The sequence below is a fragment of the Leptopilina boulardi genome, unplaced genomic scaffold (assembly GCF_019393585.1).
Source record: "Leptopilina boulardi isolate dan_hultmark-lab unplaced genomic scaffold, ZJU_Lbou_2.1 LbouV2_278, whole genome shotgun sequence".
Classification (NCBI taxonomy): Eukaryota; Metazoa; Arthropoda; class Insecta; order Hymenoptera; family Figitidae; genus Leptopilina; species Leptopilina boulardi.
In genome coordinates this window covers 6,804,107-6,816,970 of record NW_026137838.1, presented here as the reverse complement: position 1 = coordinate 6,816,970, position 12,864 = coordinate 6,804,107, and the positions used below count along the sequence as shown (strand labels likewise).

Below are 12,864 nucleotides of genomic sequence, written 5' to 3'. Positions count from 1 at the left end.
TCTACCTAATTGGGATATTTCGTGCGAAAGAGAATTTTCGGGTTGAATTAATCCTTGCACTGCCTTCCTAAAGTTCTGACCTTTAGCATTAAATTCAACCGACTATATATATATATATATATATATATATATATATAGAGGGGGGGGAGTAATTAAAGCATGGATTTTCAGAGGTTCAACAAATTGTGCTCAATTTCTTTTCTACCTTCTTTTCTCTCAAGGAGATTTTTATTTCTCAACAACTGTTAAAATAATGAGAACTAAGAAATAATTTTTTTTTTTGATCTTGGTATAGAGAAGGCCCTTGAAAAAAACACAACTTTAATTAAAAGCATCCTCTTTAAAAAGGATAATTGATCATTTTATCCCCAAGGTGAAAATGTTTCTTAGAAATTTTAGAAAAATTTGAAAATTCGTATGAATGGGAATATTCTAACAATATAGTGATAATAATAGTAACAATCGATGATGATAATCAGAATCGCTTTTTGTTAGATATTTAAATTTAACAAGTAAACTTTAAAGACGATTGATATATCAATTCAATGAAAATTTTAAGGCTTTAGATTTGACGTCATTGCCAGCTCTCTTGCAATTTAAATAATATTATTTTCAATAGAAAGAAACTTTATCATTTCAAAAATGTCAGAGTTCGAATTAAATTTTAATTCTATTTTGATAAATGTCACTGTTCAATTTATGGAATTTATTGTCTCTCCGCATATTCGTTTATTCTCTCTTTTTCTCATTTGTTGAAATATTCCATTTTATTGGAATTAAAACATTTAACAAAAAATTTTTTTTTTATTTAGATGAATTTTATAGATGTAATTGCAAAATTTTCCCTTTTTTCTTTTAAATATTGTCTACATTGTTCAGTAATCCAACTTTTATTTGTCAGAATTTTTTTATTTAAACAAATTTTTAACTGATGGAATTTTTAAGACGCCGAATTTTCATTTGGCCGAAATTACAAATATAGCCGAACAAAAAATCTTTCAGCCAATTGTTTGTTTGGCTATTTGTAATTTCGGACAAATGAAAATTCGGTGTCTTAAAAATTCTATCAATTAAAAATTCGGACAAATATAGAGAATCGGTAAATTAGAATATTTTACATTTAAAAATTTGTATCACTTAAAATTCTGTTAAATGAAAATTTTAATTTCGCAGCATTCTCATTTAATTGAATTTTATGTGATTCAAATTTTTAAATGACAAAAAAAACCAATTAACCGAATTTTGATTTATCCGAATTTTTAAGACGCCGAATTTTCATTTAACCGAAATTACAAATAGCCGAACAAACAATTGACAGAAAGTTTTTTTTGTTCGGCCATTTGTAATTTTGAGCAAATGAAAATTCAGCGTGTTAAAAATTCTATTAATTAAAAATTTGGACAAATTAAAATTCTGTAAATGAATTCGTATCGATTTTTTATTCATCAATAATTCTTAAAACACCGAAATTGCAAATGATCGAACAATCGATAGAAAGATTTCGACTCTCTTTTTAAAATTGACCAATAAGAATTTCGGCGTTTTAAGAATTCTGAGGCATAAAAATTTGGTTTTTAATAAATTCTGTTAAGTAAAAATTCGTTTGGAAATTCTCCATCAAATGATAATTAAAAAAAATGAAAATTCTAAAAAAATAATTACAATAGAATCCTTTAAAATTCTAACATGATTTTTATGGGTTAATCATGATCCAGAATGAAAATTTCTAAACTTTAATGTGTCATATTGTCGACATAATAGGAAGAGCCGTTAGTATTAAAAAAAAACATACGATATGCCATTGTGGGATAACGGTGATTGACGTCATATCTAAAGAGGAGCACGTGGTTGAAACTATAAGCACTTGTATATAATATAATTCTTCATGTGTTATATTGCAAGCCGCAAAATGTCGAGAAAAACACGGATCTCTTTATATATGTCTGTGTCTGTTACTTCGATTTAATAATTAAGTTGTCTGCGTTGTATATGTGTATATGTTACGTTCAGTTTCGTTTCATTTAAATACAAGCTCTCCGGGGAGGAATTGACCTTTGACGATATATAACGCTCATTGCTTTGCATGGCGTTATTAACGTTGCGTAAGTAGTTTGTCGCGATCCCCTGGGGATTGTTATACCATCCTAAGCTCTTGCTAATTCACTTGTGACCGGCCAACCATTCGCTTAACAGCTTTTTCCAATGCGAATAAATTTTCTCGTGTTTTTCGAATTTTGTGCTTTTTTTTTGAGGTATAAGGTTTATGGATAATCCAATTATAACACGCCACTTATATAAATACGAAGTCAGATTTAAACCCATTTTTAAGTGAATGAAGATTGTTCCGTTTCAGAAGATTGATTATTGAAAATAAAGGATCGTTCTATTAGAAGAAGAAGAAAGAAGGAAAAATAGAGAAGAGTGAATAAAAGAAACTGGAACAACTCTAAGATGGAAGCTGGTCTTACACTTAGATGTTGTTAAGTGTTACGCCAGTGAATCGAAAGATCCATGCTAGGTACTTTAGAGGCGCATTCCTCTGGCCAGTGTGTTTCAATTCTAACTGTACTACCTGAAAAGGTCGAGTCAAACCCGGGCGGTGCTCGAGAATTCCATTTGGAGATGTAACACTTTGGCGAAAATATAAATAATAAAAGGTTACTAAAAAAAAAAAAAAAAGAAAAGATTTTCCCATTTTCTTCGCAAGGTCGAAGAGAAGTTTGAAAATTGTCGGAGCATAGCTCCATTAAAACCGTAATCACGGAGTTCATTAGAAGATCGTTTCGATATCAAAAATCATCGCGAATTGTCCCAAACGTTGACAACGTGGCTGGGATGTACGTGATGGAGTCGGGTGGCCACAAAGTGGCACCCGCACCAACCAAGGTCAAGAGAGTGGAATATAAATCACCACCTGAAAGCGGTGAAAGAGGAGGTACACATATTGCAGCAACTGTTAAAAATACTGTACGACGTTTATTAAGAAGAACAAAAAGTCATCGTGATCCACCATCAACGTATGCGCCAATTATGAATACAACAACAACATCAGCAGCAGCAACAACAATAACCACAACAACATCGAGTGGTGTTAATACAATAAAAAATAATACAATCACAACAATGGCAAATAATACAAATGTTACAAGAGTCGCGAGGAATTATGATGGTGTTCATTCAAGGAGGTCACAACCGCCACAAACACCTCCGCCACCGCCGTCACAAGTTCAGACAACAAGGATTATGAGATCAGAGAGAAAACAGTATAAAGATAATCGAAGACGACCGAAAATTGAGGTAAGGACAATATTATGTATTGTCTAATGATTATTTTTCCATTGTGAAGAATTTTTAGATCAACAAATATTTTGTTGATTTTTAAAATTTGAATTTTATTGTTGATTGCGTAAAAACAGAGAATTATAGAGGCTGTTTTCACTGTGTGGATAAATTTAATCCTTCGAGAGGTTAAAGGCAGTAGATATATACTGCGTCTGCGCAAAAGCCAAACATTCTGCGCAGACGCAAAGGCAGTAGATAAATTCCGCGTCTGCGCAGAATGTTTGTATAGAGCTTTTGCGCAGACGCAGAATATAACTACTGCCTTTGCGCAGAATGTTTGGCTTTTGCGCAGACGCAGAATATACTGCCTTTAACCTCTCGGAGGATTAAATTTATCCACACGGTGAAAACGGCCGTTTAGAGAAAGAATTAGAAATCAGATGATGTTTTACAATTCAATTTCAAATAATAATTTAACTTTAAAGTTGGGGGATGGAGGTTTTTTTTTTTTTTGAGGTTATGTTAGGGTTTAAATATAAACGGAAAATGAAATATTTTTTACTTTTCATTTGATATATCCCATTTCTTTGGCTTGAAATTCATTTAAGAGCAATTGAATGAAAGAAATAATTATTTCGTCAAAGTATTCAGCTCCTCACTTCTATTATTCAATTGTTAAATGGATTTTTACCAGTGGAATGATATATTCATTGAGTCCGATACAATATATCTCTTTTGACATTAAGTATCGTATCAATATTTACATATAGCTCACAATACTTTTTTTTTGAAAAGGCATTTTCAAACCGGTTTTTCGGAATTAAAATTATAAGTTCTAAAAAAAACAATAAAATATTTCTTAATATTAATAATTGTATTTAGAAACAATTGAAGCTTTTATTTTGATTTAATTTAAATTTAAGTAATTTATAATTTAATTTTTTTTTTGGAGATCTAGTTGAGCACAAATCAATATTTATTTTTCTTCTTTTGTCATTTGCGTGTTGTATAATTAATTTAAAATTCAAATTGACCATGAAAAGATAAACGCAAGATGTAAATAGTATAATAAAAATTTTAATGGAATAATGTAATTTACTTAAATGCTTTTAGTAAAATTTCAATGCATCAACAAAAAAATTCCATTACACTCTTTCAACTGCATTTTCATTAGCTAATTTTTTTTTAATTAAATATTTGTTGGCAATTTCTTTTTTTAATTTTTTTTTTATTTTGAAATGTATTTTTCATTTCTCGAAATGAAAATTTGTTAAAAATTTTTTGTAATTAGAAATAGTAAAAAGAACGATCCATGGAAATGTATAAATTGTGTCGTCATCTTCGTGATTAATAAATGCAGGTCAGCTTTTAACGCGTGTCACAATTACTCGAATACTCTTATGAAAATCATATACAAAAGTATAAGAAAAATTTATTTTACATCTTTTTTTTTTTTTAAATTCTATTGTCAATGACAATTAAAGAAACTAGTTTAAAAAACGAATAATAATTTTAAATACTTTTTATTATCTTTTAAATAAGGTTATTGACTTCTTGAAATGAATGCAATTGAGATTATTTATCCTAAGACATCGTTAAACTACTATAAATGACGGTTAAATTTTTTTTTTCTAATTATAAACTTGATTGTGAAATAAAAAAAAATAGTTTTTAGAAAAGTATAAATTATTAATATAAAGAAATATTTTATTTCCACTTTTATTGATGTTATAAAATTATGTTTATTGATATAAAAACATTATTTTTAATTTTTTTTTTTTTTTTAATACTTTAACGGAAATATAAAAATAATTTTTATTGATATTGTTATATTTTTAAACTTTTAACTGGATCTAAAATTATGTTGATTTTTTATATTCTTAAAAGTAGATTTTATTTATTTGTAAGAAAAATTTATGTCTCTTGTATTTTTAAAAAGAAGTATTACGAAATACTGAATTACTGTTGTTCAGTTTTTCTATAATTACTTCCTGATATTACCTCTCTGGTTTTAAATTTCCACTATTACCGAAATTTTTTTTCTGGAATTCGAAATAAATTTTTTTTTTTAGAATTGTGAAGTTGTATGAAGGTTAGCAAGTCGTGTTTTTTTTCGATGATATGTGTCTAGGAAAAAAAATTTATCAAAGTTTCTTTAGGTATATATTTAACGTTCTTTTTTTTAAAGGTAATTCAGTTAATCGATCCGATAAAAGTTGGTTCATCGTAAAATTCAGACCATTTGTCTCAGAAGTTTCTAGAATATGTTATCAAAGTTTTGCGATATTCTCCTTATTTCTACTCGATTTCCTCGTTTACTTCAATGAATAAACTGATTATTAAAACAAAAATTTAGGGGAGATATCGAAAATTTTCTGTTTTCTTCTGTACTTAGGTTGAAAATCTGTTTCAATAATCTTGATAAATTTTCCAAATTGAGAATCGTATTTATTTATTTTTTTTTTTTAGAATTTTTTTCCTGCTCTAAAGATTGATGCAAAATGACGCATATAATCATGAGTCACAAGTTGCTTCGAAACTATATTTTTAAATAATTATATTCCGTTACAAGTAGAATTTTATTTCAAAAATGTAGGTTTGTCGAGTAATTAGGAAAACAAAGAGCACACACACAAGATGTCTGTAGCCACCCGTTACATTGACTGTTCTTATTATATATGTGAAAGAACAATGAATTCTTTTTATGGACATATAAAAATGTTTCTCTGTCACGGACACCTGCTCTATCAGGAATTGTCCATTTAAAGGATTTCTATATACAAAATTCCTCAATTCGCGTAATACCCCTTTATGTCATTTTTTTTAATGATTAAATCTCTAAAATCTTAATTTTTAAGTTTCATTTAGAGATAAATTTTTTGTATCTTAAAAATGCTTTTTCAATCTTTGTCTTCCTCTTTTCTATGTATATATATAGTTGAAAATGATTGATTATTGTTGCATTCAAAATAAGGACAATTATTATAATAACATGTTCATAAACATTGTCAAAAGAACAATGGAATTGCTATATCCTCAAATTGCTGTTATTGTCGCGCGATTATTACACAATAATTTTAACCAAGTTCAACTCCCCTGCACACTTTGAGTGGAAAAAAACTATTATTGCTTTTTCATAAATTTATTATCTGATTATGTAACTTAATTTTATTGTATAGATTTAGATTTTCTAATCGCTAATTCTTTAGATATAAATAGAAATTTCCTAATAATACAGACAGATGAAATTTTAGCCTATACTTAAGAACCAAAGAGTATTTTGAATCCGAAACTAACCTTAGAATTGATTCAGCACGTCAGGTTTTCGAGGAATATTCGGATTCAAAATGCTTTGGAAATATTCTGTTAGTAGATTATAATTTTTTAAATACCTGTAGATTTTTTAAGCAATGGGGATGATGTGAGTTAGAAAAAAACGATAAATTTTGGGATAAAAAAGCTGAAACTAGTGCAAACGTGCCTTCGTGTTTTTCGTTTTAATATATAGTCATTTGGAGATTAGCGAGTTTTACCTTTTGCTTTCGCTCGTTACGAGTACACAGTGCTTCATTTCACGAATGAATCACGAGTCGTCTCAACGAATCACGTACTCTGAAATCGATGTATCTGCCGCATATAATACCGGGTTTTCACCCAAGTTTCCTTTCACTAACAGCATACATCTATATGCTCTCTTTTAACCAATACTCTTTTAACGCATTGTGATGTTCAAATACGAATGTACGCGCTTCGAACTAAATGCGCAAAACGTTTTATGATCATCCGTGCACAGCATCACATTTCTCTCTGACAAATCATAATTCACATTGGATTTTTTTTTTTTTTTGCACAAATACTTTCTAATTTCGATGAAAAATAATATTGAAACTAGATTTAATTTTACTGGATCTTATCTTTTGTTAGAACAAATTTTTTTTTTGGTCATGAATTAATGATGACTAAAAAAAAAAAGTATATAGATACTTATATGATTCACATTTCTCACGAGATCCTTTCAAGGCTAAACCCAATTTGAGCCGCTTAAAGCAATCCGCATGAGAAATCCATTTATGGGTTCATGAAAAATTGTTGGATTATTCGCGCTAACCTTTTGGGAATTAAAGATGAAAGCTTATTGGCATTTGGATCAATATATAACACTCAAAAAACTGAACAGCGATTTTCTGAAATTTCATTTCCTGTGAAATTTATTGCTGATTAGTTTTTTCATTGAATTGCTGAGGGAAATATTGGAATTTTATTTGCAGGAAAATTGGGTATATTTTAATATTTAATACAAATATTTTCCCCTCGAAATTAGAATTTGAAAATTAAAATTAAAAAGTAAAATTAAATAAAATTGTTTTTGTAATACTTTGTTAAATATTTGCAATCTGAATACATATATTATGTTTTACAATTCTTCGAGTATTCATGTCTTGCAGTGTCGAGGTCAAAAGTGGATCAAGAGTACGTTTCCACTTGATATGATAAACGGAGATATCATGTCACCGATTACCGCGTTCGTATATCATGACCTCGTGAATTCTTTCATACCAATTCACTCATCCCGAGTTTATTTTTGAATTTCTTTTTTTGTGTTTCTTAGAAGATTATTTACATATAAAGAATTTGTAATAATATTTCTCTAATTTAATTCGGTTCAACTTTTTTCTCTAGTTATTTAAATTTCTATAAGGAAATACTTCTTATTATTTTGCAATGGAAAAAATTCGATTTAAATAATCGTTTACTTGACTATTATCGAGTAAATATTTATTTGAATTAAATATAAACACGGAGAAAAATAAATTTCCTGTAAGTAAAATTTTGTTTGGTTGCTAAAATTTTGTATTGTTGTAGCAATCAAACAAAATCTCAGTTCCAGGTTTAGTAAGTATAATTCATTTTTCTCCGTGAACTGTATTTAAAGCTGAAGTACACTGAAAAAATTGTCTAATCCAAGCAATCAAATCTTTGGTCAGTACAGTCAAACTTCGGTTAGGCTAACCAAATAATTCGGTTGGCACAACTAAAATTTGGTTGTACTCATTAAACATTTTTTTCATATTTTTTTATTTTATAATAGTCAAGTAATGAATTATTTAAATGAAATAAATTTTCACTTCACTCTGTGAAAATTTAGTGTTTCGCATTGAGAATGAAAAGCAATAAATCATGACTTTATAAAGGTTCTATTTTTTGAAAATCCATGAGGAAATGAAACGCGACAAAATGACAAAGCAATGCTATTCAGAATCACGTGTGACTTTTTTTTTAGTTTTAAATATATTTATAATATTTGAAGATGAATTTATGATGTGATCTATTTTCGGGGGGGATAAATATTAGCTGGCGCCTTGTTTTGTAGGTATATGTATATACAAAGACCATAAAGATAAGACTTTTGCGGCCTTATATAAAATGAGCAATCTTTATACAATACAAATGGAAATTTTTCTCCGCATTGTTTCAATGAAAATTGTCTGTTTCTTTTTTTTTTTTTTTGCTTTCTGTGGTGCTGCTTTTTTTTAAAGTGAAATTCACAAAACAATATTATATGAGTCTTTTGTAGAACATTTTCTGTACTCTTGTGTAATTAGTGCATTGCTAATATGTACAGAGAGTCGTGAAACGTTAATCCACATATATACTAACGGCACAACTACACAACTGTAATTTTTCTCAGTCCTAAATGAGGAACGAGACCTAAATGCGGTTGTAATGACGTGCCGAGGGAGTAAAATTAGATTTCATGATCATTGATGCAAGCAGGAAGTTAACAAAGTTATTTAACAATGAGATGAATGTTTAGAAATCTTTTTGATAATCTAATATATCTAAGACAAAATTCTTTATACTGAAAGACTTTTTATTACAAAACATAAGTATTTCAAAATCGGGAAAACTGTACTAGTTTCTAACCAAATAATTTTTAGTATTATTTATTTAGTGCAGAGTTTTTTCGATTTTGAAATACTTATGTTTTGTAATAAAAAGTCTTTTATAGTGTTGAGAAAATTAATGACAGTTCTGTATAAATATTCTGTTTCCGATTGTAGAAAATATATAAATCGTGTGTTTCTGATTTTACTTAAAGAAACAGCTTGGAACTGATTAGTTTGAGAATCACGTGGTCTTGAATTAATGCTTGTGCGATGAGTGTCGCTTTTTAAATCTTTAACAAGCATTCATTTTCTCAAGTTGCATAGATCAATGAAGGTCAATTTTCATATTTTATTTGAAATGTGAAACTGGAAATTTCCTCAAGTTCGCAATAAAGAAGGCCTTTTAATTTTTATCTCTGTTTACATATTTGGCATAATATTGATTAGCATTTTTTATTATTGTAATTTTGCAAATTGACACAAGTCTTATCGACTCATCTTTTCAATGTTCTTTAAATATCTTCATCTTTTTCTTCTTCTTCGTTTATTTAATTTAAGTTCTGTTTGCAAAAATTTTTATTCTTCGAACGGAATTCCTTTTTTCCAAACGGAATCAGATTGAAAGTATATTATATATATGAAAGGTCATAATTGTGTGCAACTAGAAATATTCTCTCGCGTGTTCTATATGGAAGTTTTTAAAAGTAATTCATCTGTCACATATGTATATGAATTATTCACATACTTGTGGATAACACGTGTAGGTTACGGTCAGGCTTGAACAAACGCAGGACAATTATTTACAAAGCATGCAATGTGCTTGACTTGATCGCGCTAACATTCGCTTTTCGAACAAAGGCAAGGTCACTGAAACTAAAACGTGCTTAGAATCAAGCAACTCTCACATACACGACAGGATCCAAAAACTAATAAGCCTCTTCTTTCATGCATGCCGCGCGAACCATCATTGAAAATTCGTACCGCGTTTATTTTTCCAACGTCAAACGAAAAGCATTTTAATTTGCTTTTTGAAGAATAATTAATCAAATAATTTTGTTTTTTTTATTGGGGGGGGGGGGTTAAAAGTTTTAGCCGGTATTTATTATTATATACACACAGAAAAATGTTTCTTTGAATCAAAGAATTCTTTTAATTAAAGAAGTATTTTTTTGATTATAGGGTCAGGGAAAAAGTTTTCTTTTGGCCAAATATCAAAGAAAATGTTCTTTGGATCAAAGAAACATTTTTCTGAACAGGCCTCGGATTGTATGGCTTTTTTTTGGAAAATATTGTTGAAAATGTATGTCAGTGAAAGTTAATTAACAATTTGCCGACAGTGAGAAAAGATCTTTTTTTTTAGGAAACGTTTCTTAATGTAAAATTTTTAATTTCTATTCAAATTAAATTTTTTGATTTAATTTCAATCGAATAAACGAATTAATTGTATAAATTTAGTTAAAGGGTTTAAATTTCATTGAATCGATTGAAACAGTATCATTGTGTGAGAAATGTAGCTTGAGTTACCTATAAACTAATCCGTTCTAAGCCTTAACTTAAATCGAAGTATCAATTTACATTTAAAAAAAATAGAAAATCCTTCTCAGTAACGGAAATTTAATAAAAGGATTATAAAGATATTTTGATATTTTGTTTATATTATAATCGAAAGTTAAAAATAAATATTAAAAGATATTATAAAACAGTGATCATCATTTTAAGAGCAAAATGTGTGCCAAGATTCGTTAGATTCTAACTTTACGATACCCGCAAGCAGCTAATAAACGGCTTTGTAATTCGGTTTCTGTGTCAGGACCTCTTTAAGCCTTTTATTGATTTGAAACAATATGTTTACGATTCACGTGAAAATACAGTCTTATATTTACTATTAGAATATGCAGTAATTATTGCATTATTACCATTTTAAAATTGTGTGTGAAAAAAATATTTTTCTCATCAAGATTGTTTATTTATATTTTCTTTTCCCATCGGATTTAATATTTTTTTCGAATTTTCTTTGACTTTTTTTTTGAAACAATGGAAGTTTTATTTCTTTTCGTTATAACAATGGAAACTATTTTAAACAATGGAAAAAAAATTGTGGAAGGCAATTTTTTTTTATTTTTGAAGTATATATATTTTATTGTAATTGTCATCCAATGAATTTGTTACATATTGCTCATGCGGACATATAAGTCTTACTGCATAATCAATCAGGCTTCTTGTGTTGTTTCAAGGTTTTTAGAAGTATATAGTTATTCATCTATCGTTCATTAAAAAATCCGAGAGTTGTTATTTTGTGGATAATAGATATATAATTAGATGAGACATATTGCAAATAAAAAGTTTCTATAATTTTTGCATGATTTTGATTATTTCTCGTTAATAGAATGGTAATATTCTCGGTATAATGATTTTCGTATTTATTATTATAATTTAGAGGAGCTTCATTTGAATTGAGAAAGAAATGGATAAAAAGGTTATTTAATTTTTTTTTTAATTTAAAAATATGAAAAGAAAAATGTTTCTTTCAATCAAAGAAGTATTTTTTTTTTTTTATTAATTAATACACTAAAAAATAAAATTTATTTGATTCAAGTAATTGGTTACTTGATTATTATCAAATATTTACTTGAACCGAATAATTTTTATTTGAATTAACTAAACTGTATTTGAAACAAATACAATTTAATTGACTCATATAATAATTAAATTAATATTTATTTGGTAATAAAGTAACCGATTACTTATTTGAATCAAATAAATTTTATTTTTCAGTGTATATATATATAGGAAAAATGAAATATATTGTAAATGAAAACAAAACCTAGCGGTAGCGTCTTTAACTAAAATATTCCCCTAGTGATGGCGTCCTCAACTAAAGTGCCCAATATTTAAAAATACATAAATATTAATGAATTTATAATAATTATTGATATTAATTATTATTAATTAATGTTAATTATTAATATTTATGGTCAAAAAATTTATTTATTTTAAAATTTATTTCGAAATAAAAATAAATAAAAAATAAATAAATATTTATTTGATAATAACCGATTATGTGAATCAAATAAATTTTTTTACAATCTTACACGAATATTATAATTAGATGAGACACACGGTAAATAAAAACCTATGATTTTTGCATGACGTTTTTATTTTCTCTTTAATAATATTATTTCTTAGTATATGACATTTGCGTCATCTGAATTTTTTTTTTTTTTTGTTATTTTTAAAGAGAAAAATTGGTCTAAAAAGTTTAATTGCATACATAGGTATTGTATATACATTCCTCAAGATTAAAGATAATGATCGCGCATTTTAGAAATCGTCGAAAGAACACGCCATTTATTTGAATGCGTGTAAATGGAAAACCTCGTTGCGCGACTATTTATACCTTTATTACAATATTGTAAAGTGTGGAAAGAAAAGGGAAATAAAATCGAGTCTCGCACACACGACTTGACTTTTTTTTTTACGAAGTATATATATACATATATACATTCTCACGTTTGACAATCGACAATTACGAAACCTTTTAAAGTCAAAGAACATCAGTAGCAATGAGAACTCTTTTAACCTTTGTGAAAATAATAAACCGAGTCACATTTATTATATAGAACCCTGAAAGCGATCGCTTTATTATATTATAAAACATTATCCGGATTAGAATTTTCATTTTAAAGAATTTTAA

General features: G+C 27.8%; 1 protein-coding gene across 3 annotated transcripts in view; it reads left to right on the top strand.

Moving 5' to 3' along the window:
- Window positions 1–12,864, top strand: part of LOC127281834 (serine/threonine-protein kinase MARK2-like) — a 76,076-nt gene that overhangs the window by 22,417 nt on the left and 40,795 nt on the right. Inside the window, exon 2 of one of the 3 annotated variants that reach the window (XM_051305788.1) lies at window positions 2,357–3,297. The exons of 1 other annotated variant lie outside the window; for it this stretch is intronic. In XM_051305788.1, coding sequence (XP_051161745.1) covers window positions 2,836–3,297 — 462 coding nt within the window. In that variant the 5' untranslated portion in view covers window positions 2,357–2,835. Of the gene's footprint in view, window positions 1–2,353; window positions 3,298–12,864 lie in introns of all 3 variants that reach the window. One more of the 3 variants, XM_051305787.1, reaches the window with a different exon arrangement.